General features: G+C 66.0%; 7 protein-coding genes across 7 annotated transcripts; 3 read left to right on the top strand and 4 right to left on the bottom strand.

Moving 5' to 3' along the window:
- Window positions 1-1,568: 1,568 nt before the first annotated feature.
- Window positions 1,569-2,998, bottom strand: EMIHUDRAFT_442251 (hypothetical protein). The gene is made up of 5 exons (XM_005783751.1): window positions 2,779-2,998; window positions 2,406-2,714; window positions 2,153-2,257; window positions 1,933-2,085; window positions 1,569-1,861 (listed from the first exon to the last, which is right to left on the bottom strand). The coding sequence occupies exons 1-5, from the start codon at window positions 2,983-2,985 to the stop codon at window positions 1,742-1,744; spliced, it is 894 nt and encodes a 297-aa protein (XP_005783808.1). The 5' UTR covers window positions 2,986-2,998; the 3' UTR covers window positions 1,569-1,741.
- A 906-nt stretch (window positions 2,999-3,904) lies between these two features.
- Window positions 3,905-5,992, bottom strand: EMIHUDRAFT_429736 (hypothetical protein; the record flags this gene model as incomplete). The annotated part of the gene is made up of 7 exons (XM_005783750.1): window positions 3,905-4,315; window positions 4,459-4,833; window positions 4,950-5,034; window positions 5,104-5,163; window positions 5,273-5,408; window positions 5,577-5,737; window positions 5,843-5,992. The coding sequence occupies 7 exons, from the start codon at window positions 5,990-5,992 to the stop codon at window positions 4,272-4,274; spliced, it is 1,011 nt and encodes a 336-aa protein (XP_005783807.1). The 3' UTR covers window positions 3,905-4,271.
- A 1,864-nt stretch (window positions 5,993-7,856) lies between these two features.
- On the top strand, window positions 7,857-10,062 carry EMIHUDRAFT_231968 (hypothetical protein; the record flags this gene model as incomplete). The annotated part of the gene is made up of 7 exons (XM_005783749.1): window positions 7,857-8,297; window positions 8,614-8,670; window positions 8,758-8,864; window positions 9,040-9,154; window positions 9,341-9,370; window positions 9,449-9,502; window positions 9,940-10,062. The coding sequence occupies 7 exons, from the start codon at window positions 7,857-7,859 to the stop codon at window positions 10,060-10,062; spliced, it is 927 nt and encodes a 308-aa protein (XP_005783806.1).
- A 424-nt stretch (window positions 10,063-10,486) lies between these two features.
- On the bottom strand, window positions 10,487-11,926 carry EMIHUDRAFT_231967 (hypothetical protein; the record flags this gene model as incomplete). The annotated part of the gene is made up of 1 exon (XM_005783748.1): window positions 10,487-11,926. The coding sequence occupies one exon, from the start codon at window positions 11,924-11,926 to the stop codon at window positions 10,487-10,489; it is 1,440 nt and encodes a 479-aa protein (XP_005783805.1).
- Window positions 11,927-12,319: 393 nt separating this feature from the next.
- On the top strand, window positions 12,320-15,141 carry EMIHUDRAFT_468204 (cysteine--tRNA ligase). The gene is made up of 3 exons (XM_005783747.1): window positions 12,320-14,284; window positions 14,455-14,523; window positions 14,607-15,141. The coding sequence occupies exons 1-3, from the start codon at window positions 12,401-12,403 to the stop codon at window positions 14,913-14,915; spliced, it is 2,262 nt and encodes a 753-aa protein (XP_005783804.1). The 5' UTR covers window positions 12,320-12,400; the 3' UTR covers window positions 14,916-15,141.
- Window positions 15,142-15,301: 160 nt separating this feature from the next.
- On the bottom strand, window positions 15,302-16,546 carry EMIHUDRAFT_72378 (hypothetical protein; the record flags this gene model as incomplete). Its single annotated transcript, XM_005783746.1, has 1 exon — window positions 15,302-16,546. One exon carries the CDS (start codon window positions 16,544-16,546, stop codon window positions 15,302-15,304), a length of 1,245 nt encoding a protein of 414 aa, XP_005783803.1.
- A 6,814-nt stretch (window positions 16,547-23,360) lies between these two features.
- On the top strand, window positions 23,361-23,873 carry EMIHUDRAFT_57638 (hypothetical protein; the record flags this gene model as incomplete). The annotated part of the gene is made up of 1 exon (XM_005783745.1): window positions 23,361-23,873. A coding segment is annotated over one exon (513 nt), but the record flags the coding sequence as incomplete, so codon positions are not given.
- Window positions 23,874-24,225: the final 352 nt, after the last annotated feature.

The following is a 24,225-nucleotide window of genomic DNA, read 5'->3' as shown; positions in this document are numbered from 1 at the left end:
AATGAATCTGCATAATAAATGGCATGATCTCTCTGCACTCTGGGGTGTGCAGATCTGGGGCAATCCTCCAAAAATTTCAAATGCTATAAGGTCTTTTCTCGCAGCTGCGAGACATGCTTTCTCGGAGCGGGGCATCCAAAACAACAGGGCGGAAGGGAGGGGTGACCATACGCGCAGCGCAGGAGGGGTGCCCCTAAGGGGGCACAAAGGTAGCTCAAAGGGGAGTGAACAAGACGCCGCACAGGCGACGTGCACGCTCGCCGCCTGCGCTCGCCGCGTCGCTCTCTCCCTCCCCTTCTTTGCTTGAACTAGGCTCTAGGGAATAAAGAGAGCTTCTGCGAGCCGCGCTCGGCCCCTGTCGGGCGCGATGGCCGCGGCAGTACCGCCGATCGATGTGCACTGCGTTCACGCGGGGCCCGACGCCCCCGTCCAGGGCCCCGCTGCCCACCCGCTGGTGGTGGCTACTGCCGTCCTCCGCTGGGGGCCGGTTGCGGCTGCGCCGAGCGGAGCAGCGCGCGTGCAACTTCCGCACCACGCGATGCTGCGCGTCTTTGGCCGGCGGCTGCGCCTCGCGGCGCCCCCCGCCGGTACTCCCGCCCCGATGGTCTGCCCGCTGGACCTCGCTCTCACCGGAACCGCGTGGGCTCGCTTTCTGAACGAGCTGCTCACGTGCGGGCTCCTCGACGCAGCCCCCTTCTCCTCTTCTGGCCGATCGGAATCCATTAACTACTACGTGGGGTTCATCCCCTGATGAACGACTCATGGTCAGATTGCCCATCTCGACTGCCCGTTGTCAACATCACTAGGGAGATTTGATTGGCGCTGGCGCCTGCTGTTGACAAGTGGGATCATCTGGCTTCCGGAATACTTCCGCGAAGCTGCCCCCAGCAGGCGTTTGACCAAAATCCAAATTTCCCTACTCCAGTTGAGGCTGCCCTCGGACCCGAGAAGGTCTTTTCTCGCAGCTGCGAGACATGCTTTCTCGGAGCGGGGCATCCAAAACAACAGGGCGGAAGGGAGGGGTGACCATACGCGCAGCGCAGGAGGGGTGCCCCTAAGGGGGCACAAAGGTAGCTCAAAGGGGAGTGAACAAGACGCCGCACAGGCGACGTGCACGCTCGCCGCCTGCGCTCGCCGCGTCGCTCTCTCCCTCCCCTTCTTTGCTTGAACCCACCACCATCCCCTGTCACCTCCGTGTGTGTGTGCCTGCTGGGGGATCATCTGGCTTCCGGAATACTTCCGCGAAGCTGCCCCCAGCAGGCGTTTGACCAAAATCCAAATTTCCCTACTCCAGTTGAGGCTGCCCTCGGACCCGAGAACGTACTTTTTAACCAAGACACAACGATCCCTAAATCTCATCTCCCGTCTCTGCCGCGCTCGCACAGTCGACAGTCCTCAGACCTCTCCAGCAGGTCCTCCACCGCGCTCCCCGCGGAGACCACGCACCACGGCGAGAGTTTGACCGTTTGATTTTATTACGGTTCCACGGAAAGCGTGTGAGAGCTGTGAGATTCTCCGGTTCGTCTTTCGACTGGGTGGGCGCGGGGCCGGGGTGTTTCGTTCACACATCACAGCCATTAAATATTGTAATGATCAAGGACAAGGTCTTCATGAAGGTCATTGTGAGATGACAGTAGCGGCCAGTGCAGGGGACACCACTCATGCGATCATGGTACCATGTATGCTCTCTCTCTCCGCCTCCTTGGGAGTACGAGTGGCCATCGGGCGCGCGCTGGCCGCGCTAGGAAGCCCGCGCGCGTGTCGCGCCTCCCTCAGTGCGCGCCCCTCCCCGCGCAAGCGTCGCGAGGCGGTCCACCTGCCGCTGCATCGCCTCCTGGCAAGCCTCGGCGAGGTCGGCGGCCTGTTCACAGCTGGAGGCGTGAAGAGAGGCGCTCTATTCACTCGCGGAGGTGCTGCCTCGGCAGGCTTTGCCGTGGCGGTGGCCACCGGCGGAGGCAGCAGCGTCAGCTGCTCGAGCGAGAGGGCGACGGTGCTGGGGTCGCCGCCCAAGAGGGCGTCGCGCGGCCAGGCGGCCGTGCTGCCGTGCAGGGCCGCGCCCCAGATGGGAGTGGAGTACTTTGCCGCCTGCGTGGGTGGAGAGCGGGGTGCGAGGAGAGAGGGGTGTAGAGGCGCGCGGGCGGCGCGCAGGTGCCTGCGCGAAGGAGCCGCGGCGGAACGGGTTGAGTCGCTCCGACGGCGTCTTGTTCATGCCGCCCTCCGGGCAGAAGGCGAGGACTCCGCGCCTCTTGATGTGCGCCTGGGGGTGGCGCGGGCATGTGCTGCGAGCGATCTCCTCTATCCCCGAGCGATGTGCGTGCGCGGGAGGACGTCTGCACTCTGCGCCGCCTCCGCCTCCTACTGGCTAACCTCGGCCAATCTCGGCCAATCTCGGCTGGTCTGCGCGCCTCCATCCGCGCCGTCTCCGCCTCCTGGCGAGCCCTGTCGACCGAGAAGTCGGACGCGTCGCCCTTGCCAAACCCAGCGCCCTTGGCCTGGAAGTAGACCTTGAATGAGCCTGCATGGTCGCCGATGCTCCGCCCCAGGAAAGGGAGCTGGGCGATCGAGGCGGACATCACAGTGCGCACGTGCGCCCGGCGGACGAACCGGGGCGGCAGCAGCGCGGTGAAGAGGAAGAAGTCGAAGAAGGAGGTGTGGTTCATCAGGATCATCGCCGGCGAGCAGGCCGCGAGTCGATCCCAGTCGGCTTCGCGGGCCTAAGGCAGAGACGGCATTTCCATGTTCCGGATGGCTTAGTTTGACATCCGGCACGTGTCGCACCGTGTTGATGACTCGGATCTGTGGATTGACGCGCAACATCAGCCGGAAGAGAACGGCTGCAGTCGAGACCGACAGGTCTTCACTCAACTCGAGCGAGATGGGGAGCAGGTGGAGGACGCGAGTAGCAGCTCCGAGGAGGAGGCACGCCACGGCGAGGGTTGCGCCGAACCACACGCGGCAGAGGAGGCGAAGCGGAGCCGGAGTCATCGGCAGGAGAGAGGTGGAGAGGTGGAGGGACACGTTGAACAAGGTGAACTCCGTCACGGTTTGAAGAATTTTACCACGCAGGTGCGGACTGGCGCGTGCTAGCATTAAAATCCCTGTGTGGTGGCGGCGTGCCGTCCTCCCATCCCTCCCTTGGGTTGTCTGTTTTCTTTCTTTCTTTCTGCGTGCTAGCATTGAAGAAACCTCGGCGGACTTCGCGAGATTCGTGCGTCGCCCATCTCTGTTGAGATATTTACGCCGCCTCGCTTCCTTCTCATTTTGTCCTTCCTTTGACCCCCCTCACCCCCTTTCCGCCTCGCGTCTCTCGAGTTCGAGCGCAGAGGACATTCTCGCTCGTTCGTCATGCCACATGCGCACCGCTCGAAGTCGTGATTTCTTGTTGGTTTTCGAATAAATCTCTCCCGCTCGAGCCTCGACACACTACCCCACGGCGGCCCAAGGGGCAAGGCCACGCCACAGAGAAGACTGTTTAAAGACTCGCACACAACTGACGAGCCAGACACAGCGACAAGTACGTGGTGGTCCGCTCGACTACAGTCTCTACACCGAGACCACACGCACAAACCGAGTTCACGACCTGAGAGCGGCCCCCGTGCTCGACCCACGACCGCGCCCCCGCCAGCCGCAACCCGCGGTTCCGCGCCCGCGTGCAGCGCCGCCACAAAATCAAAAACCGCGGGGCCCCACACGAGGCCCACACAGGCCTCAGGCGAATAAATAAAAACCGAGCGGCGAACACACGAACGTAACCCAAAACGAAACCGTGTGCGCGAGAAAGAGTAGAGAGGATTCTCGATATCAATTATCCTGAGGGGAGATATGCAGGATCCATAATTTTACGATTATGTAAGTAAATAACGGAGGTGCTCGAGAAACGAGAACGCACAGCCACAGGTCGCAGACACCGAGTAAAACTCGCTTTATAAGTTCCACCACAGCCCGAGAGACCCACGTTTCCCGGACCGAAATGTAGCAACGGAAACCGCCCGCCGCCCCGGCCCCCACAAGGGTGAGCCGGGACTGCCATCGTGAAAGTAAAGGTACCGTGTGTAAGGGAGAGAGAGCGCCCCGAGCTTCTCCCTCACAGCGGCCGCGAGGCCGGGGCGGGGAGGCGGCGGTCTAGCGGGTGCATGCCCTCTCACTCTTGGCCACTGCCCTCCCAGCCGATCCGCAGTGGTGCGCCAGAGGAGCGAACGGATCAGTCGGCGCCCCTCGCGACGCCCTGCGAGCAGCGGTCTGCTGCGGTCTGCACGCCGCCTTGGCCGCCGCTACGCGCCCTCCTCTCCCTCCGACTCGACCTCCGCCAGCCCGCCTGCGAGTGGCCGAGGGCGAGCAGGGGGCGTCACAGAGACGTGACGCCGCTCCACCTCTCGCCCCAGCGACGGCAGAGTCGGAGCCGGCCACACCGCTCCTCACCGCTCCCCGAGCCTCGGGCCCTCTCTCGGCTCGGCGCGCCAGAGTCGTTGCCCGACGAGGCGGGGTACGGCTCCACCCCCGTCGCCTGCAGCCGACGCCTCTCTCGCTCCTTGGCCCGCTTGCGCGCGTTCCTCGACGCGTTCTTGCCCGGCGGCACGGCCTCCATCGCCGACCCCGTCGCGTCCGCCGACGACTCGCCACACATGCCAAAGCCGAACCCGTCGAGGCCTCCGCCCCCGCCTCCTCCCCCACTGCCGCTGCCGCCCGCATCGCCTCCCGTGGCCCCGCCGCCCGTCGCTCCTCCCCCTCCTCCTCCTCCTCCTCCGCTGCCACTGCCGCTGCTACCGCCTCCCAAGCCGCAGCGCGCCAGCGCCTCCGTCGGGGGAGGGAGAGGCCGCCTCCCCGTCGGCTCGCCTGTTCACAGCTGCACGCGTGAACAGGCGCCGTCCGGCGGGTGTCTCCGTGTCTACCTCCGCTGCGTCTGTGCTGCTTCGGTGCTGCATCTGTGCTGCATCTGTGCTGCGTCTCGCCCGGTGACGGTGCGGCTCGGCCGGACGACTCGCTCGCCGCGGTGGTGCCCGTCGCCTCGTCCTCCTCTCCGCCGCCCGGCGTGCCCTGCTCACAGCTCGGGCTGTGAAGCGGGACCCCGCTCACCGCTGCTCCGCCTCGAGTGTGCGGTTGGGCCGCGGCGACGTCTGTGAAGAGGGCGCCCCCCTTGCACTGCGGGAAGAGCTTGCAAAAGACCTGCGCCCACGGCCGGGCGCGTGAAGAGAGAGGAGCAGCCGGCAGATGTCGGGGTCGCTCGAGGGCGCTGCTGGTCTCTGCGCATCTCTGCGTATCTCTGCGAGCTTGCCGGGTCGCGGTCGTTGAAGGCGGCGGCCGCGTCGCGGTAGCGCAGCTTGGTCGGCAGGTCGGTGTCGACGGACCCCGTCGTGGGCGCCGTCTCGAGCATGAAAGAGAGGACGCCGTTGAGGATGGTTGCGACGGACCTGCGTGTGCGGGTGGGAGTGGGGGGAGGGGGGGGGGAGGGAGGCGGGTGGGAGGGGGGGTGGGAGGGGGGGGAGACGAGACGGAGACGAGACGAGAGGACGGCTCCGGCTTCCGATCCAACTTCTGATCCGGCTTCCGAGTGACAAGAGGCGGAGAGAGGAATAGACACACACCAGGTCGGCACCCAGCTCTCGGGGTGGAAGTCGGAGATCGAGAGGCAGAGGCGGCGGTCGGTCTCGAAGCGACCGTTGGGGGTGAGCATGTAGATTGCGGGCGGCTTGAAGGGGAAGTCGTCCGGGAAGCGCAGCTTGCCGTGGTACAGCGCCCCCTCGTACGGCGAGTCGGGCGGGCCCTAGAGGGTCGGAGGAGCGGAAGAGCCCGGTAAGAGCAACCGCCAGCCAGTGGCGCGCGAACGAAGAGGGCTTTCTGATACGCCCGCGTTGCACTGTGTAATCTTTGGCGCCTGCAGCACATAGCGCCACTCCTGGAGGTTGGACTCGAGTGGTGCGGCGCGAATGAAGGGCGGCGGGTCGAATGAGCGAAGCTCCTTTCGCAGGCGCGCTAGGCAGGTTTTGTTGGCCATGGAGTGCTTTGTTGTTGGGTGTAGAGGTTGTTTGTTCGTGTTGTTCGCGCGCCGGCTCAGGCCAGAGTCGTCAAAAAAGAATTCAACGCCCCGGTGCTACGCACCCCCCAGGGCTAGGGCCCTCAAGCCCGTAACCCGATCCCGATCATCTGGCTCGCTGGGTGCGCTTAGGCTACCGACTGCACTCCAAGTGCGCCAAGTTTCTCGACAAACCGCGCGACTCGCCCGCATCGCCGTTGCGCTTGCCGTCCTCCCTGTCGTCCTCGTGGTCCTCCTCCAGGTCCTGCCGGTTCGCGGTTGGTCTGCCCCGGGACGAACTCCTCGTCGGAGGCGTCGAGGTCCGAGTCGCCCGTATCTCCTTGACCTTGTTCTTCCGCTTCTTCTTGTTCGGCTTCTGGCTGGCTGGGCGGCGCCGCGCTCTTGCCCGGCTCAGGCGGTCGTCCGGCACGTTGACGTGCAGCGTGCAGCCCCGGGACGACGCAGGGAGGATGAGCGAGACTAGGAGCACTTTTGTTCCGCCCGTCGGTGTGCTGATCCCGATTCCCGTCTCCACAGCACGGTCCGCTGGACAGTACGTCAGTAGCTTACTCTACGTATGGGTAGTTGCTGTGTCATCTAGGCTCTGCGGATGCCAGCGGACCACTAGATGATAGCTCGTCAGAGTTTCCGGTGAGGCTACATTTGTGTGCGCTCCGTCTGCCGCTTCTGCGCGGCCGACACTGGCGGTGAACCTTCTTTTCTAGACCGCTAGGATTGAGAGCAGCCTCGCTCTCAATCCTAGAAGTCGAAGGATTGTGAGCAGCACTCCTCGCAATCGTAGCATCTCTGTGCGACTGTGAGCACCCACGCTCGCAATCCTACGTCTTCTAGGACTAAGAGCAGCTCCGCTCACAAGGTGACTGGTGACGCCTACGACTACTACCAGCGCGCTCACAATCCGAGCAAAGTCTAGGATTGGGAGCAGCTTGGCTCACAATCATAGCAACATGCCTCCGGTTGCGAGCAGGAGCGCTCGCAATCCTAGAACTTTCGCCGATTGCGAGCGACACCGCCCACAGTCCTACGACTTCTAGGATTGCGAGCGGGTCCCCTCGCAATCGGTGCGATCACTGTTTGGATTGTGAGGAGACCCTCCCGGCGCGCTCACTCACAAGCGCTCGCGGCTGGATGGAGCGATTGGGACTGGATTGAGAGCGCCCTCTGTGCGCCTGCTAGCTAACTAGCAGTCCTTGGATCTTTGGTACGATTGTGAGCGCAGCCGCTCATAGTCCTACCAGATGTAGGATTGCGAGCGCTACTGCTCGCAATCGGAGGCATGTTGCTCGGATTGTGAGCAAAGCTGCTCGCAATCCTAGGCTTTGCTCGGATTGCGAGCGCGCTGGTAGTAGTCGTAGGCGTCACCAGTCACCTTGGGAGCGGAGCTGCTCTTAGTCCTAGAAAGAAGACGTAGGATTGCGAGCGTGGGTGCTCACAGTCGCACAGAGATGCTACGATTGCGAGGAGTGCTGCTCACAATCCTTCGACTTCTAGGATTGAGAGCGAGGCTGCTCTCAATCCTAGCGGTCTAGAAAAGAAGGTTCACCGACACTGGCTCGCTGGCAGGTTCAGCGCACAGCGGGTCTAGGATCGGGACCTAGGAGAGCAGACACGCCGCGTCGGTCAGCTGAACCTGCCGCCCTTTGCGACCCAGCGCTTTACCTAAAACAAAAGCGCTTCAGCTCGGGGTCAGAGCCGAACTCCTTCTCGACGGCCGCATCCCACATGCGGTCATCTCCGGCGTGAAGAAAGCGGCGCCCTCTATATATGTGTTTGTGTGTATGCTGCTGCTCGGCTCGCCGCCGTCGCTTTGCCGCCTCCCACATATATGAGGCGCTTTGCACTTGCCAGCGCTGCCCTCGCCAGGCGCCTGGTCCTCGCCCGCTCGCGCGCCCGCAGCACCGCGATTTCCCAAGGCGTGTACGTACCCGCGACGCTGAGGCCTGACGCCACGCCCGACGAGGCTCCGAGCAGGACCGCCGGCGATGATAATGTCTCTGGCGTGCTGAAGCGCTTTGGCGTCCAGCGTGTGCGGCCGTGGCTGGCGCACGCGCTCGCAGCGGCGGGGTTCGAGCGGCCGAGTGCGATCCAGGCGGCCGCGATGCCGGCGATTGCGCGGCATGCCGACGTGGTCGTCCACTCCGCCACCGGCTCCGGCAAGACGCTCTCCTTCCTCGTGCCGCTGCTCTCGCGGCTCGAGCCTGGTGTGCCAATGCAGCTGCTCCTTCTCTCGCCCTCGCGCGAGCTGGCGCTTCAGACCGCTGCAACGGTGGAGCGGCTCGTGGGCGCGCCCGACGGTGGCGGTGGAAGAGGCGGGAGCGGGAGTGGCGGGAGCGGGAGCGGCGGGGACGGCTCGGGCCTGCACGTGGAGCTGCTGGTCGGAGGCCTATCGAGCGCACCGCCGCCGCCCTCCTCGTCGACCGCCTCCGTCTCCTCCTCCGCCTCGACAGCGGCGGCGCTGCAGCTCCACCGGCAACTCTCGCTCGCAGTGCAGGCGCCGCACACCGACCAGCAGCCAGCCCCGCCTCTCCTCCCCTCCCGGCCCGGGCAGCCGCCTTGACGCGCGGGGAGCCGCGCCCGCGCAGGCGAGGCGTGCGGACATCATCGTCGCCACGCCGCTCGCGCTGCTGCGCGCTCTGCGGGTGGATGCGCGAGAGGCGGCCGGCGCGGGTGGCGGGCGCTGGCCAGCCGGCGGCGGCGGCGGCGGAGGCGGGATGCTGCTGCTGCAGCTGGCGACGGCGCTCGACGCCGTGGTGCTGGACGAGGTGGACGCCTTGCTGCCGCGTCCGGTCGTGCGCGGCGCCGCTTCTCCGCCGCGTCGGACTGCCCACGGCCCGTGCCTCCCTCCGCCCACGCCCCCGCCCGTCCCCTTGCCCCACAGGCGCCGACTTCTTCGCGAAGAGGGACTGGAGGCGCGCCTCGCGGACGCAGCGCAAGGCGGCGCGGCGCGCGGCCGGGGACGGGCACGCGCTGCTGCGCATGCTCGCGCGCGGCCTCGCGGCGGTGCGCAGGCGCTCTCGCGGCCGGTTCGACCGCGACTTTGGGCGCGACCGCGCAGGCCGCAGGGTGCCGGACACCGTGCGAGCCTACCGCGAGCTGCGGTCGGAGCGCGGCTGCTTCCAGCTGGTCGCCGCGTCCGCGACCGTCTCGCGCGCCCTCGTCTCGCAGCTGCACCGCCTCCTCCCTCTGCCTCACCCGCCGGAAATCATCTCGACGGAGGCTGCTGCCACACCGGCGGCGGAGGCGACGGGTGCGCGGGCCGCCCCCCGCCCGCGAGGGCCGGGAGGGGTGGCGGTCCCGCACACGATCGAGCACTACCGGGCCGAGGCCGGAGACGCGGCGGTGGACAAGGCGGCGGCGGCGGCGGCCGCCCTCCGCACCCTCGCCCCTCGTGCCGCGCTGCTCGTGCTGCCGGACGAGGGCCGGCTGGGCGAGTTCGTGTCGGAGCTGCGCGCCGCGGGGGTGACTCAGGCGGTGGCTCTGCACGAGGCGCTCGGCTTCCCCTCCCGCGCCGCCGCCGCCGCGAGCGGCGCGCCGGCCGCCGCCTCGCCGGCCGCACTCTTGCGCACCTTCCCGGCGCGGCTCGGTGCAGCGGCAGACGGCGCGGCGGGAGGGCGGGCGGACGAGCAGCCTCCCCTCGTGCTTGTGACGACGGAGGCGTCGGCGCGAGGCAGCACGGCGCGGCGCCCTTTCGCGCCCCTCCCCGCCGCGTCCCTCACCGCAGCCCTGCCCTCCCGCAGGCCTCGACCTCCCCGACCTCGATTGCGTGGTGCTGCTCTATGCACCGCTCACGTCAGACACCTACACGCACCTCGCTGGCCGCACAGGCAGAGGGCACGCGCAGGCGCCGCCGCCCTTGCCACGTCACAGTTAACGCTGGATGCACTCACACTCGCCGGCGCGCTCTGTAGGCGCAGCGCGGCGCCGTGGTCTCTCTGCTCACTGCGGAGGAGAGCGGCTGCCTCGGCCTCTTTGCCCGCCAGCTGCGCGTCGCAATACGGCCCCTCAGTGACGTGTCCCCAGTTGAGTTGTGACCAAGTGTTAAACAAATGGTCCGCAGAATATGACAATGACATGCACATGTGCATGCACATGTGAGTCATCGGGCAAGAGAGCTCACCCGTCTGCGTCACCGCGCGGTCTGAGACTGAGTCTGAGTACTGAGAGTCTCAGAGCGTGCATGTGCGCATGCACATGCACATGATCATGAACAATGACACTCTCCGTCGACATGGACGTCGCACACATTCCTCACATTCGGCGCACCGCGTCGGTCGCACCGCGGCGCGCACACACACATCAGTCAGCACACATACTTTCTCGACGACACACGAGAGTACGTACACGGCTCTCCCCGTCAGACTCAGAGACCTTCCTCTTCAAGCACACACACAGCTAGACACGCGCTCTTGTGCAACAAGCCGTGCGAAGCAGTACTCGAGTACATATTCCTAGTATTCAGACCGCGTCCGCGCCCTGAAGCAGCGCCTTGGGGGCGCAAACGTAGCCGTAGGTGGTGTGGCGAACCGCATGGAGCAGCATTGCCCAAGTTGCCATCGTGTTGTAGACGAGGCCCGCGCCAAATGCATAGAGGGGGTAGGCGAGGCCCCAGTGCAGCCACTGCAGCGGCGAGATCGGGAGCATCTTGGATGCCTCGCGCCGCGGCTTGAGGATGCACTGGTGCAGCACAGCTTCCCGCACGAGCGTGCGGACCCACTGGAAGCCCAGCGTCAGCAGCGGCAGCCCCACCGCAAGGGCGAGGGCGCGCGGCGGCAGCGCAGCGAGCACCGCCCACATCTGAGGAAAGAGTATGATCAGCCACGGAGGCACCACCGTCGTGGTGAGCATCTGGCCGGCCGTCAGCTGCAGCATGCGCAGCCAGATCTTCCAGCGGAGCAGCGGGAAGAGCGAGACCACCCACGCGGTCTCCTCGACGCCCCACATGTGCCGCTTTGCCTGCACCCAGCGGTCGCGCAACCCAGTGACGGAGTCATTGATTATGATCGACCAGACCGGAACCACCACGTTGGCGGCGGCGTTGGTGAAGGCGACCGCCTTGAGCGTGGTGTGCAGGTCCTCACTGGTGTTGTCGGGGTGCCAGTAGTCGATGAGGTGGGCGAAGCCTAGCGTGAGCGAGTAGTTGGACTGCGCGGGCTGGAACTGCAGCGCGGAAAAGGTGCAGTACTGCGTGCGCTCGATCTCAAAGACGGCGACGAGAGGGTGGCACGCGGCGAGGTTGCGGTACGTGTTGATCGGCGAGTCGAAGAGGGTGTGCCTCCCGTCGGGCTGGCGGCAAAACTCGGCCTCGAGGTGCTCGAGGAAGACCGAGTCGAACTGCGAGTCGGCGTCCGCCGTCGTGACCATCACAGTGTACGGGTCGATAGACCTCGCCTGCGCCCACGAGTAGAGCTCCATGCACGCGTGCCGCTCGTTGGACGACTTGCCGGCCACCTCGCCGGGCCCGAGGCTGTGCCGCGTCTGGAAGAACTCGAGGAAGTCGCCGCCGAACTCGGCGTCCAGCCGCGCAAAGGTTGGATCGGCGCTCTCGTCGCGCGCCTCGGTCGCGAGGATCACGACGCAGCTCTTGGCGAGGTTGTTCGCCGCGAGCGAGCCGATGGTGGCGGCGAGCACCTCGTATGGCTCCTTGTACGCGCAGATGATGACGGCGTGGACTAGGCGCTCGCGGTCCTCGGGCAGAGCCGGCCGCCGCAGGCCGCGAAACAGGCACTTGAACGTCAGGACGTCGAGCCCGACCTCGTAGCCAATCTTGGCGAGGACCGAGATGACGATGGCGGCCACCACACACGGCGCCCTCAGCACCGCATCGATGTGCTCGGCGCCGCCGTCGGCGAGGACTTGCGTGGCGACGGGCAGGAAGAAGAATGCGGTGGCCCCCATGCTGAGCAGGCTAAAGATTGGCGCCACGGAGAGGGCACACTGGAGCGACACAGAACAGGCAGGCCTGCCCAGTTCGGCGATTTCTCGGAAGCCTACGAGCTGTCCTTCAGCACCACCCACCTGATGGTGCTAAATAAATAAATAAAACGGACACACCAAACAAGGGGTGGGAGAAGGACAGGGTCCCCACCTGCGCGAGCTGATGGTGCTGTGCCTGCAGAAAGAAAGAAAGAAAACAGACAGCCGACGGGACTGCAAAATGCGGGAAACCCGCGAATTTTCTTTCATGGTGTGCCGGTGATAGTACTAGCACGCGCCAGTTCGCACCTGTGTCGAGCCTGTGTGCTGTGAGAGAGAGTTGTCTTGTTAAATTCTTTCGTGGGCTCTGGTGCGAGCTTCCAGCACCCTTGCCCGCCTCGCTCTCCCTCGCTCTCTCCATCCTGCGAGCTGGCCCATATCGACCGTGCCCAATCGATGCGCTTGGCCGCTCTCCTCGTCGGCATGCTGGCGGCTCGCACGCGCGCGCTGCACCTCGTGCACATGTCGCGCCGCCCCGGCTCGCGCCTGCTCGGCCCGGCTGCCAGCCTGCGCGCCGGCATGCCGGGCGCCTCGGCCGGCTGCGCCTCGGCGGCGGCGCGGCGCGAGGCGCCGGCGCTGAGCTCTTCCGAAGGTATCAGCGGGCTGCGGGTGCTCAACACTCTGACGGGCCAGCTGGAGCCCTTTGTGCCGATCGACCCGGACCGAGTGAAGTGGTACACGTGCGGCCCCACTGTCTACGACGCGGCGCACCTCGGCCACGCACGCAACTACATGGGGTTCGACATCGTGCGGCGCGTGCTCTGCGACTACTTTGGGCTGGCCGTCATGTTTGTGATGAACATCACCGACATTGACGACAAGATCATCCTCCGCACCCACCGCAACCACCTCGAGGCGATGGCGGCGCTGGTCGCCGCTGCAGCGGCGGAGGCGGCGGAGGCGGCCGGGGCAGCGGCGCTGCGCGAGGCGGTGGAGGCGGCGGAGGCGGCGCTGGCGGCGCCCAAGCCGACGCTTCTGGAGCTGGTCGGAGCGCAGACCGCGCTGCGCGACGCCGCCGCCGCCGCCGGCATGGCCTCTCCGCCGGCGGTGTGCGACGTGCAGACGGCGTTTGTGAAGCTGACCCTCGAGCAGGAGGCGTCCTTCTTCGAGGACATGGCGGCGCTCAACGTGCGTCCGCCCGACGCGGTGACGCGCGTCACCGACTACGTTCCCGAGATCGTCTCTTACATCGAGACGATTGCGCGGAACGGGTACTGCTACGAGGCAAACGGCTCCGTCTACTTTGACACGGCCGCCTTCACCTCGTCGGAGGGCAAGGTGTACGGCAAGCTCGTCGACGCCTCTGCGCTGGCGGACAAGGAGCTCCTCGCCGAGGGGGAGGGCGCCCTCTCCGCCTCGAGTGCCGAGGCAGACAAGCGGCACCCCTCCGACTTTGCGCTCTGGAAGGCGTCCAAGCCGGGCGAGCCGGCGTGGCCGTCCCCGTGGGGGGAGGGGAGGCCGGGGTGGCACATCGAGTGCTCGGCGATGATGTCCGACCTGCTGGGCGGCGAGGTGGACATCAACGCGGGCGGGATCGACCTCAAGTTCCCGCACCACGAGAACCAGATGGCGCAGGTCGAGGCGCACTACGACTGCTGCAAGGCGTGCAACTACTTTTGGCACTCTGGCCACCTGTCCATCGACGGGCTCAAGATGTCGAAGAGCCTCAAGAACTTCATCACCATCCGCGAGGCGCTCGAGACCTACTCGGCGCGCCAGCTCCGCTTCCTCTTCCTCCTCCAAAAGTACCACCAGCCGATGGAGTACTCGCAAAACAGCATGGCCGCCGCCGCCGACCTCGAGCGCCGCTTTGGCGCCTTCGAGGCGGCGCTCGCGGCGCGGCTGCGCGAGGCGGACACGGCGGCCGACGCCGCGCCGCAGGAGGTGCTGCACCGGTGGGGCGATCAGGAGCGGCGCCTCAACGACGCCCTCGTCGACAAGCGCGCGGCGGTGCACGCGGCGCTGCTCGACTGCATCGACACGCCGAGCGCGGTCAAGCGGCTCGAGCAGCTGATCCGCGCGGCCAACTCGTACATGGGCGAGGTGCCGCAGCCGCAGCGCGGCGCGACGCTCCTGCACGCCGTCGCCCGCTACTACAGGCGCGTGATGGGCGCGTTCGGGGTCGAGACGGCGCTGGACGCTGCAGGGGCAGCAGGCTCGGCTGACTCGGCGACGCCGCTGCAGCTGACCGAGGCGGTGAGCAGCTTCCGCGACACGGTGCGCTCCATCGCCATCGAGGCGAAGCGGTCGGGCGGCGAGGGCGCCGGCTTGGCCGACGAGGTGCTGCGCGTGTGCGACGCGCTTCGCGACGAGAGCTTGCCGGCAGCCGCACTGTAGCAGCCACAGCGTGTGTAGTAGCAGTGAGCATTCGGCTTGCCGGCAGACGCTGCCTTGCATGGCGCTGGCCGGCCGCTCGCGGCCCATCCCCGCCCGCCCTCTCCCGCGCGCAGGCGCTCGGGGTTCGGATCGAGGACCGGCCGTCGGGCGTGGCGCAGTTTGCGATCGACGAGCCGCAGCGGGTGAGCGCAGGGGAGGAGGGAGGCTGCGGTGTCGGGGCAGTCGTCTCACACGCCCGTCCCGCCCCTCCCCGTGGTGCTGGCAGGTGCTCGCTGAGGCGGCGCGGCGGCGCGAGGCGGCGGCGCAGGCCGAGGCGGCCAAGGCGGCGCGCGCTGCCGACCAGGCGGCGCGTGAGGCGGCCGAGGCGGCGCGCGCTTCTGTGCCGCCGTCGGAGATGTTTTCGCCGGCGCACGACGGGCTGTTTGGGCGGGAGAGCAGCTACGGCGCACTCGACGCCGAGGGCATCCCGCTCGAGGACGCGACGGGCGAGCCGCTCTCAAAGTCGCAGCGCAAGAAGCTGGTCAAGCTCGCGCAAAAGCAGGCCAAGCTAGTCGAGGCCGCGGGGAGGCGGTGACGGCGCGGGCGGCGGCGCGTTGTGTATTTGGAGGCGGCAGGCTGGAAGGAGGAGGGTCCGGGGAGAGGGACGCGAGACGCGTTGGGATCGGTACTAGCGGGCCGGGCCTATTTTTTTGTGCTAGTGTGTGGTGGAGAGAGGGCGTCCAAGAGGAAGGTCGTCGAGTGTCGACAAATGGCCTGAGGTCGTTTTTCGTATGGTGGCCTCGGTGCCCCAAAGACGTACTAGTAAACGCTAAACGGGTACAGCTACCGGGTGTGTATACGGACAGCTCACTCAGTCAGAGACTCTCTGTCACACACATCCACATGGCCCCGTGTATCGCGTATGTATGTGCCCTGAGACACTGAGGCAACGACATCAGGACACAAGCAGCCACGAACGCGTCACACCATCCCCGCCGCCGGTTGGTGGCGGCGCGCCTGCGGCTGCTGCGCCCAGAGCTGCCCGCACGCCGAGCTGTCATCGGCGCCGCGCTGCGCTCGGACGGAGACCCACACGCCGCGCTGCCGCAGCCGCGCCTGGAAGGCGTCGATCGCAGCCCATGTCGGGCGCTCGTACCGCGCGGCGAGGCGCGCCGCCGCTCCGCCTCCGCCGTCGTTGTACGGGATCAGGTTGACCAGCACGCCCGTGCGGCGGCTCGCCCGGCCCGGGTCGAAGCAGGCCGCCTCGACGGGGCGCAGGAAGGCGGCCAGCTCGTCCGCCTCGGCCAGCCCGTCGTTGACGCCGCCCAGCAGGACGTACTCGACGACGAGTCTCCTCCTCCGCGGGGGCAGCGCCGCGAGCGCCGCGCATAGCCCCTCCCGCAGCGCCTCTGGCTCGTCGACGGCGGTCGGGACGAGCCGGCGGCGGAGGGAGGCGTCGGCGGCGTGCAGAGACCACGCGAGCGCGGGCGGCGGCGGCGCTTCCTCCTCCCCGATGCCGAGCAGCGCGCCAAAGGCAGCGGCGGTCGGCGCCACCGTTGAGACCGTCACGGCGCGCGGCGAAAAGCCGAAGCGGCGCCGGTCGGTCAGCGCGGCCAGCGCACCACGCACGGCAGGCACGTTGTCTGCCGGCTCGCCCATCCCCATGAACACGAGGTTGGAGAGCGGCGGCAGCGCCTCGCGCTCGGCGAGCCCGCGAGCGGCAAAGACCTGCGCCAGCACCTCATCCGTGTCGAGCGAGCGAAAGAGCCCCATCGTGCCCGTCGCGCAGAAGCGGCAGCCCTGCCGGCAGCCGACTTGCGAAGAGACGCATAGCGTGCTGCGTGCGCGCGCGTTCCGTGCCCGCCCGCCGCCCGCCACGTCCGGCCGCGGCGGGATGAGCACCGTCTCCACCTCGTGTCCGTCCCTCAGCCGGAGCAGCAGCTTGCGCGTCCCGTCCGAGGTGGAGTGCTCGCGCACCACGGGAGCGACGTGCGACGGCGAGGTGTGGGCGGCGAGCGATGCCCGCGCCGCGGCACCCAGCCCATCGGCACCTGCGGCGGCGGCGGCAGGGTCGCGCCCGCTCCGCAGATGGCGCCAGACGCTCTTGGCGCCGGCGCCGCCGACGAGAGAGTGAAGGCGCTCGTACGGCAGCGATAGCAGCGAGCAGCCGGCGCCGGCGTGCGGCGGCGCCAGCAGCGCGCAGCCGAGTGGGAGGAGTGCCAGCATTGCCGCGAAGCGTGTCAGCATTGCGAGCAAGCACGCAGTGCAGTGGGGTCGGTGCAGCGCGGTTGCGGCAGCGGTCGCGGCGCGGTGGCGGTGGCCGCACCGGTCAGGCGCGCAGCCGGAGAGAGAGGGAGGCGCTCAATCGCCGCACGCGGCGAGCGCCTCCAGCGTGGCACGCAGTGAAAAAGACGGAAGTGGCACGCAGTGAAAAAGACACTCTTCTTGCGTCGTGCGTGTCGTCATCACCTGTCTACCGTCCACCCATACCGCGTTGGTGTCCAGTCCGGATGTTCTTCACCTTCCTACCTAACGCCTAACCTAACTCTCTCTCACACACACACCTAACTCTCTCACGTTACAATGGACTAAAAAGAGAAAGCGGATAGGCAACAAGAACACAACGCACCCTCTCACATGACAAGCGATCCAGCGAGTGTGGGGACCAGAAAAAGAGAAAGCGCCGAACATAATCACCTAAAAAGAATTTTCCGTGCGGCTCGCGCACGACCGCCACGCCATCGCGTCACCGCTCCCCACGCCCGTCGCCAAACACACTGAGCAGGCCAGCAGCGCCCACCGCGGCATTTCCCTGCGCACGCAACGAACAACAAAACAACACATCGCAACGCCATGCGACTCCGACTTCTGTGGGTTGCGTGCTTCGCGCCGATGACGGCGGCAGTGTACCAGTTCGAAGCGTGGGACCACCACGGCTGCAACGCGTACGCAGGAGACGTTTGGTGTGAAGCAGAGAGACGGTGCATGGCCAGCTACATGCCATGTTCCAGCCAGCAAAAGCCCGAGACCCGCAGCGGTCAGCGCAAGCGGCCGCAGAAGAAAGCCGGGTAGACGCGTCTTGTGCTATCAGTCAAGTAGATCAACTAAAATGCCAATCCAAATAATTCCAATAAAAGACGCACACAACACCGCTGCTCATAGGGGGCGCTCGCTGACGCTGGTGATCTCCGCCTCCCTCTGCCTTCGTATACGGTCGCGCCCGCCCCCGCGCCGCGGTCCCAGGCCGCCCCCGCCCGAGCTGCTGCGAGATTCACCACCGAAGCACAATCTCGAACAGCTTTCGAGGAGGCGCCGCACAGCCCCGCCGAGCCGTGAAACTTCGAGGATTGCGACTTGGCAGCAGCCGCGTGCACGCTCGAGGCACCCGCCGCCACCCGCTGCGCCCTCTGCACGCATAATCAGCAGGCGGCGGACGATGAGCAAGAACTCTCCCCTCTCGATCATCCCACTGCCGTCTGTGTCGAAAGTGCGTAGCATTCGGGCCGCCTCTAGGGTGTTTGTCTCCACTCCCAAATGACGCAGCGCGTCTCTTAGCTCCCTGGCGTCGAGCTGGCCTGTGCGGGACGCGGAAAATCGGCCGTGGTACTGTGGGGAGGCGAAGGAGAATGCACTAGCGTGATTGAGCGCCGTACCTGAGTGGTTGGCGTCGAACTCATCGAAGGCTGCATTTATGGAGGCGTCGGTGAGGGAGCCGAGCCGTTCCAGATGAGGTGTCTGTCGCCGCCCGCCGGCAGACTCCACGGAGCACCTCTCCGCACTCTCTATGCCACTGGCCTCTCCCGCCGAAGATCTTCGCGTCACAGCAGCCTTCACCGCCCTTGCTGCGTCCTTGCCAGCCGAGCGCGCAGCCCGCATCGCATTCGCAGCATCCGAGACACCGCGCCCGTCAGAGGAGGAGGTCGAGCGCCGGGCGACTGCCGCCGCCCGCCTGAAGACGCGTCTCATGCGTGGCATGCGGGTTCCAGGCTTCGCGACGGCGGTAGTAGTTTTGGCTTCCGTTGCAGCAGCAATATCCAAGTATACCGCGTTCGCGCGCGGGCGGGACGCAGAAGAATAGACACAACATTTTCTGGTTATGAGAGCCAGTTTTTGCCACTTCGGTTAGCTCTTGTGGGTCCGATATCGAGACCCAAATATTTATCCCCGCGATCAGAGGCCAAGACATCAGTTTTTGCCAACGCTTCGCGTTCGAGGTCTCTATTTCTGCGTTTCCCTCGCTTCGCCCGTCGACCAACGTCCTGCATGGCGACCCGCGAATCCCGGAGGCCGGAGTTCGCGGGCCGCGAGACTCTGTTCAAGGATGTGGGCGACGAGCACGCGTGTGGAGGCCTTGCGACGCACCACACCTCGGGTACGCGCGCAACGCCAATGCAGCGGGCGCTGCTCTCCAAGGCTGAAGAGGCTGCTGCGGACGAGGCAGCAGCAGCAGCAGCTGCTGCTGCTGCTGCTCACCGTCGGCACCAGCTGATCGTTGCTTTGCTCGCCGCTGACGTTGGCAACGGGCAGGGCCCGCAGGGCAAGAAGCAGCGCGACACAGAGTTTGACTGGGCGGCGCATGTGGCGCGCCTCACCGCTGCTGAGTTCAAGCTGCGCTACCGCCTGACGGCCGAGGCCTTTTACCGGCTGCTTGCCCGCATCAAGCCGCACTTGTGTGTGAGTGAGAAGCAGGCACTCTGCAGCAAGGGCACGCTGATCGAGCCGGCGACCAAGCTGGCCATGTCCCTCCGCTTCCTGGCCGGCGGTGCGGTGCTCGACATCAAGCTTATCTACCACGTGAGCAAGTCCATGGTGTTCCACTGCCTGTGGCTCGTGGTCGACGCCATCAACCTGACGTACCCGATCGAGTTCCCAACCTGACGATGTGGAAAGGTTGAAGGTGTATGTTCGACCTGTGAGACCTCGTCTCCAGGCCGCACATACATTGTGAGTCTTGCTGCTTGATTTGCGGCAGGTGTTGGAGGCCGAGTTCGCTTCGCACCGCACGGATCGTGTGTGGCGCGGGCAGGTAGCAGCTATCGATGGCGTCATCTTCAAGATGGTCAACCCCGGCTGCGCTGTGCCCAACCCCGGCGCGTACTTTGTGGCGCGAAAGGACGAGTTTGGCCTGCTCTGCATCGCCACGTGCGACTACCACCGGCGCTTCCTGTCGTACGACATCAGCCAGGCGTCAACTACGCATGACTCAATGGCGCACGCTGCCTCGGAGCTGGGCAAGCTGCTCGCCTCCGGCCGGCTGCACCCCGATTTTTTCATTAATGGCGACTCGGCGTTTACACGGGCGCCACACATGGTTATCCCGGGGGGAGGCGACGCGTACGACTATGTGCAGTCCAGCACACGCATGCCCATCGAGTGTGCCTTTGGCATCCTCGTGCGCCGCTGGGGTGTCCTCTGGCGCCCCCTGTCTGTGCGGTTTGATAGGCGCGCTCCGCTCATCGGCGCGTGCATGCGGCTGCACAATCTGTGCATCGACGAGCGCATCACCGAAGAGACCTGCTTCAAGAACGGCCTCGGCGAGGTCCAGCCAGGCCGCTGGGAGCGCGTGCCCAAGTTCGACCGGGAGGGGCGACCCGTGGAGTACCTCGACACGGCTGCCGCAAATGCACCTCCTCCCGAGCCTCGCATGCGCCGCGCTGTTGCTGCGGACGCGGGGAAACGGCGTCAGGAGGCACTCGCTCAGGCGATCCGCAACGCGGGCATTGCCCGGCCTGCGCTGCAGCACGGTCTGCGCAAGAAGAAGCGCCGCCGGCGCGCAGCCGTTGCAGCCCGCTCGTAGGTTGTGTCCTGTGTGCGAGGTCGCGAGCCACCAAGAAGCAAGATGCACACCTGCGCGCGTCGGGCGCGGGAGAGAGTGCGATCGGTCGCCCGTCGCTCGAGCCGCACGCGGGAGCGACCAGAATACTCGCCGGATGGCCCATTTAGGGCCGCGAGCCTGCGGCGAGAGGGGCAAAGGTGCGGGAGGTTCCTCGTGATGGGTTGCTCGAGAGCGGCACAATCGGCCCTGGGCTGACCCTGGGGACGGATCAGGGCGGCACTCCACACGAGAGCGGGTTCGGCACGCCTCGGGCTGTCGCAGGCCCTCGCTGCGGCGCGCCTCGGGCTGTCGCCGGTCCTCGCTTCGACTGCCATGCCTCGGCGCTACCGAATGCGCTTACGCAAGCAAGCCACAGCGTGCGGGAGGAAGGGGTGCACATGCTGGCGCACCCCACGCCCGATCACAGCGCCGCGAGGAGCGAGTACGGCGGAGACGGCTGGTCCCGACCAGGGCGAGCGCGATTCCACCCAGGCAGGCCCCGGCGGCCCACAACGCGCGAAGGGCCGAAGGGACGGAAGTTTTAGCTATAGATGTCGCCGCCAACTATAGCCAAATTTTAGGATTGGCGCGAACTGCCGTCTATAGGAGGTGGACGGATGAGAAAGAAATAGGTCAAGCTATCCCAGAAAGAGAAGCGGGCGCGCAATCCACCTGAATAAAATAAAAACGGACACCGCCAAAGCCCCACTCGCACTCTAGCTAGCAGGCGCCGAGGCCGCAGCGCGCGTTGGAGGCGTGGTGTGCCGCCTCCTCCCGCGCGATCTCGCTATCGCTATCCTCCTCCTCACTCTCCTCACCCTCCTCCCCACTCTCCTCGCCACTCTCCTCCTCCGCGGCGGCGGTGGTGGTGGAGCGAGGCTGCTGCTCAGCAGAGGGCGCAGCACGCGCAGCGGGCGGGTCGACAAAGGTCGGCTCGGGCATATCCTCCTCGAGCTTGTCCAGCTGCTCAGTGAGACGCTTTGCCTTCGCCACAAGCCGACCGGGCACCTCCTCGCCGCGAGCCTCGTACTCCGCGATGGACTTCTTGGTCTGGCGAAGTGCCTCCTCGTAAACCGTCTCGAGCTGCGATCAGAGCAGGAGGGACGGGGCTGGGATGGGCTGGGGATGTGCGCAACGGTTGGGTAGAAGGGGAGGGAGGCGCACCTCCATCTTTCCCCGATGCGCCTGCATTCTCGCGGACTCGGCAACGAAAAAGTCGAACCGCTGCTCCTGCACCGTCTTGGCCCTCGCCGTGACCTGCACCGGCGCGACCTGCGCTGGCTCCTTTAGCGCCCGCAGCAGCTCAAGCTGCATGTTTGCGCGCTTGTCGTTCCTGCCTTTGGGGAGAGGGTCCGACGCGCGCCGCTTGCTCGTGCCGTGGTGGCCAGTTCCCGGGGGCATGTCCTGCACAGCGGATTTGAGAAGGTCGTACGAGATGAGGACGCAGTAGAAGTAGAGCAAGGCCGCATCGTCGTGCACAAAGTTGCGGAAGTTGTTCGAGTAGACCTTGGTGCTGTCCTCGGCGAGCTTGTCCGGGTCGGCGCAATCGCCCATGCCTGACGTGCGGAAGTTGTGCAGCGCCTTCATGAGCAAGGTGCGCGCCTCCTTGAACTTGGCCGCGAGCTTCGGCGCATCCATGATCAAGCCGTTGTAGGTCGGGTCGAGCGACGCCTCCTCGAACATGTCGCTGTCGAAAGCGCTGACGTGAAGCACGGGATTGAACTCCGGGCTGTTGAAGGTGAGCGCGATATCCTGAAAGGCCGAGTCCTTGGCAGCACCGTCAATCTCGGCGCGTGTGCGCGGCGCATTGCGCTGCAGGAAGGCGTCCTTGTTGGCGACAATGGAGTGGGCGAGGCGAGTCAGGTGCCTGCCCTTCACCCAGCGCTTGGCAGCCGCCGGCGCTGCCTCGTCCTCGGTGACGGGCGCAGCGTCAGGCGCAGCGCCAGGCGCTGCTGCGGGGGCAGGTGCTGCTGCGGCGGCTGGTGCCGGTGCCGCCGCCGCTGCTGCCGCATCTGCTGTAGCCGCCTCGTCGGGGATCGCGTGCGCCATCAGCCATTGGTAGCACTGCGGCTCGGACCAGTAGCTAGGCCTTGCCGTCGCGTCGCGCCGCTTGATCTCTGCGCGCAGCTCTGCCCGGCGAGGCTTCTTCGGTGCGCCAGCGCCCTTGGGCCACATACTCGGGATGGAGTACTGGAGAGAGCCTGGCTGAATCAAGCGCGCCGACGCAAGTCTCGCTGCGTCTAGCTGTTGTTGCGCTGCAGGCTCGCCGCCAGCGGCCCCGTCTACGGCGGCTTCGCCGCCGGCTTCAGGTGCAGTCTCAGGGCCGCCAGCGGCCTGGGCGGCCTGGGCAAGACCCTCGAGGCCTGCGAGGTCGGCATCGAAGATCCCGGCACCGTACATGAGCCGGTGGCGGCGCTTGGACAAATGTGAGACCCAGCGCGACCCTAAGGAAAATTAGGCGCGGAGCACCGGCAACGCAGTGGCAAGCAAACCGTTAAATTTGCCGGGAGGTCTGATATTTGGGTCTCGGATTTCAAGATTAGAGACCCCTGGAGAGCTAACGAAGTGGCAAAAACTGGCTCTGACGAACATTTTCAGTGTATGTACATGTAGCTCTCACGAACATACCCGTAGGTGAACTGCTGACAGGGTTTGCGATGAGGAGCGATCCGAACGTGGTATTTTGTGACATGTTATTTGTTCTTGTTTATGACAGAGTGCCTCCCGGCTATTGCGGCTCCCCTTTCTGTTTAGGCCAGCGCACAGCGCCATAGGGGTATTTTCTTCTCAATAACAAGCCTGTTTACTTGCCTGGACTCCGCTCCCAGGTGAGTGTCCAGCTACTCGCGTACGAGTAGGAGGCCAAACCACCAGACCGACGCTGAGCACTGTGCCATGGCCAAGGTTCACACCAAACGCCACGATTCACGCACACCATTTTGGGCTCTCACCTTTTTGCTGCTGCGTGTCGGCCCAGTCATGGGCTTTTTCTCTCGCAGCGGCGCCACCCGTTTTGCAAGCGCATTGCCTGCTCGCAGCAGCGCCACCCGCCTGCAGGCTGCTGACGAGCCTCCGCCACTGCGAGCGCTGCGAAGCTTTCTCTACTTCAACGGGCCAGAGGCGACAGCGCGGCGGCTGGTCGCCGGGCTCGCCGGCGGCCGCGCCACTGCGCCTGCTGGCGGCCTCGTCTTCGATGCTTCAGCACCGAGCGGCCTCGGCCTGGAGTGGGGTACACTGGACGACGTGGTGATGGGCGGACGCTCCGCCTCGTCCTTCCAGCTCACCACGGACGACGATGGGCTGGCCGTTGGCCGCTTCGAGGGCGTCGTGACGACTCGCGGCGGAGGCGGTTTCACAGGTGTTCGTACGCGCACGCTGTCGCCGCCGCTCGACCTCCGTGCGGCTGCGGCCGCTGCGGAGGGCGGCGGCGACCTGACCGTCGTGCTCCGCGTGCGAGGCGACGGCAACCGCTTCAAGTTTGTCATGCGAGATGACGAGGACTGGAACGGCGTCGCTTGGACGCAGAGCTTCGACACCGCGGCTGGAGAGTGGACGACGGCGCGACTGCCACTGGCTGGGTTTGTGCCGACGCGATTCGCGCGCACCGACCGCCTGGCGAGGCCCTTCCGCGCCGACCGCTGCACCGCCCTGCAGTTTGCGCTGAGTAAGTTCGAGTACGACGCGGGCCTCAACCCGCGCTTCGAGGAGGGGCGATTCCGGCTGGACGTGCAGAGCATCGGCGTGGTTCGGGCGTAACTCTCACCGCTTCGCGCAGACAGCACTCGCGCGCTCTCTGACTCTGTGTACGTTTGACATGATATACTGAATAAAGTATCTCGCGCTCCGCGCTCTCGCCGCGTGTCCCCGGTGTGCCCTGAACGCGCGCGGGGTGAAAAAAAATAAATATAAAATAACGCAAAAGGGACCCGGGGACCGCGGCGCGCGGGGAGGCCACCCCGCCCCCCCTGGCGCACAGGTGGGGCCCCTGCAGCTGCACCCCGGTGGCGGTGCCTCTCGCTTTTGACTCTCACTCTGTCGTAATAAAAGCACATCAAGAGCGCGCGGAGAGCGATACGGCGGCGAGAGCAGC

The sequence above is a fragment of the Emiliania huxleyi genome, assembly GCF_000372725.1.
Source record: "Emiliania huxleyi CCMP1516 chromosome Unknown EMIHUscaffold_177, whole genome shotgun sequence".
Lineage (NCBI taxonomy): Eukaryota > Haptophyta > Isochrysidales > Noelaerhabdaceae > Emiliania > Emiliania huxleyi.
Note: the sequence above shows the minus strand (reverse complement) of the source record. Positions and strands in the feature narration are given on the sequence as shown.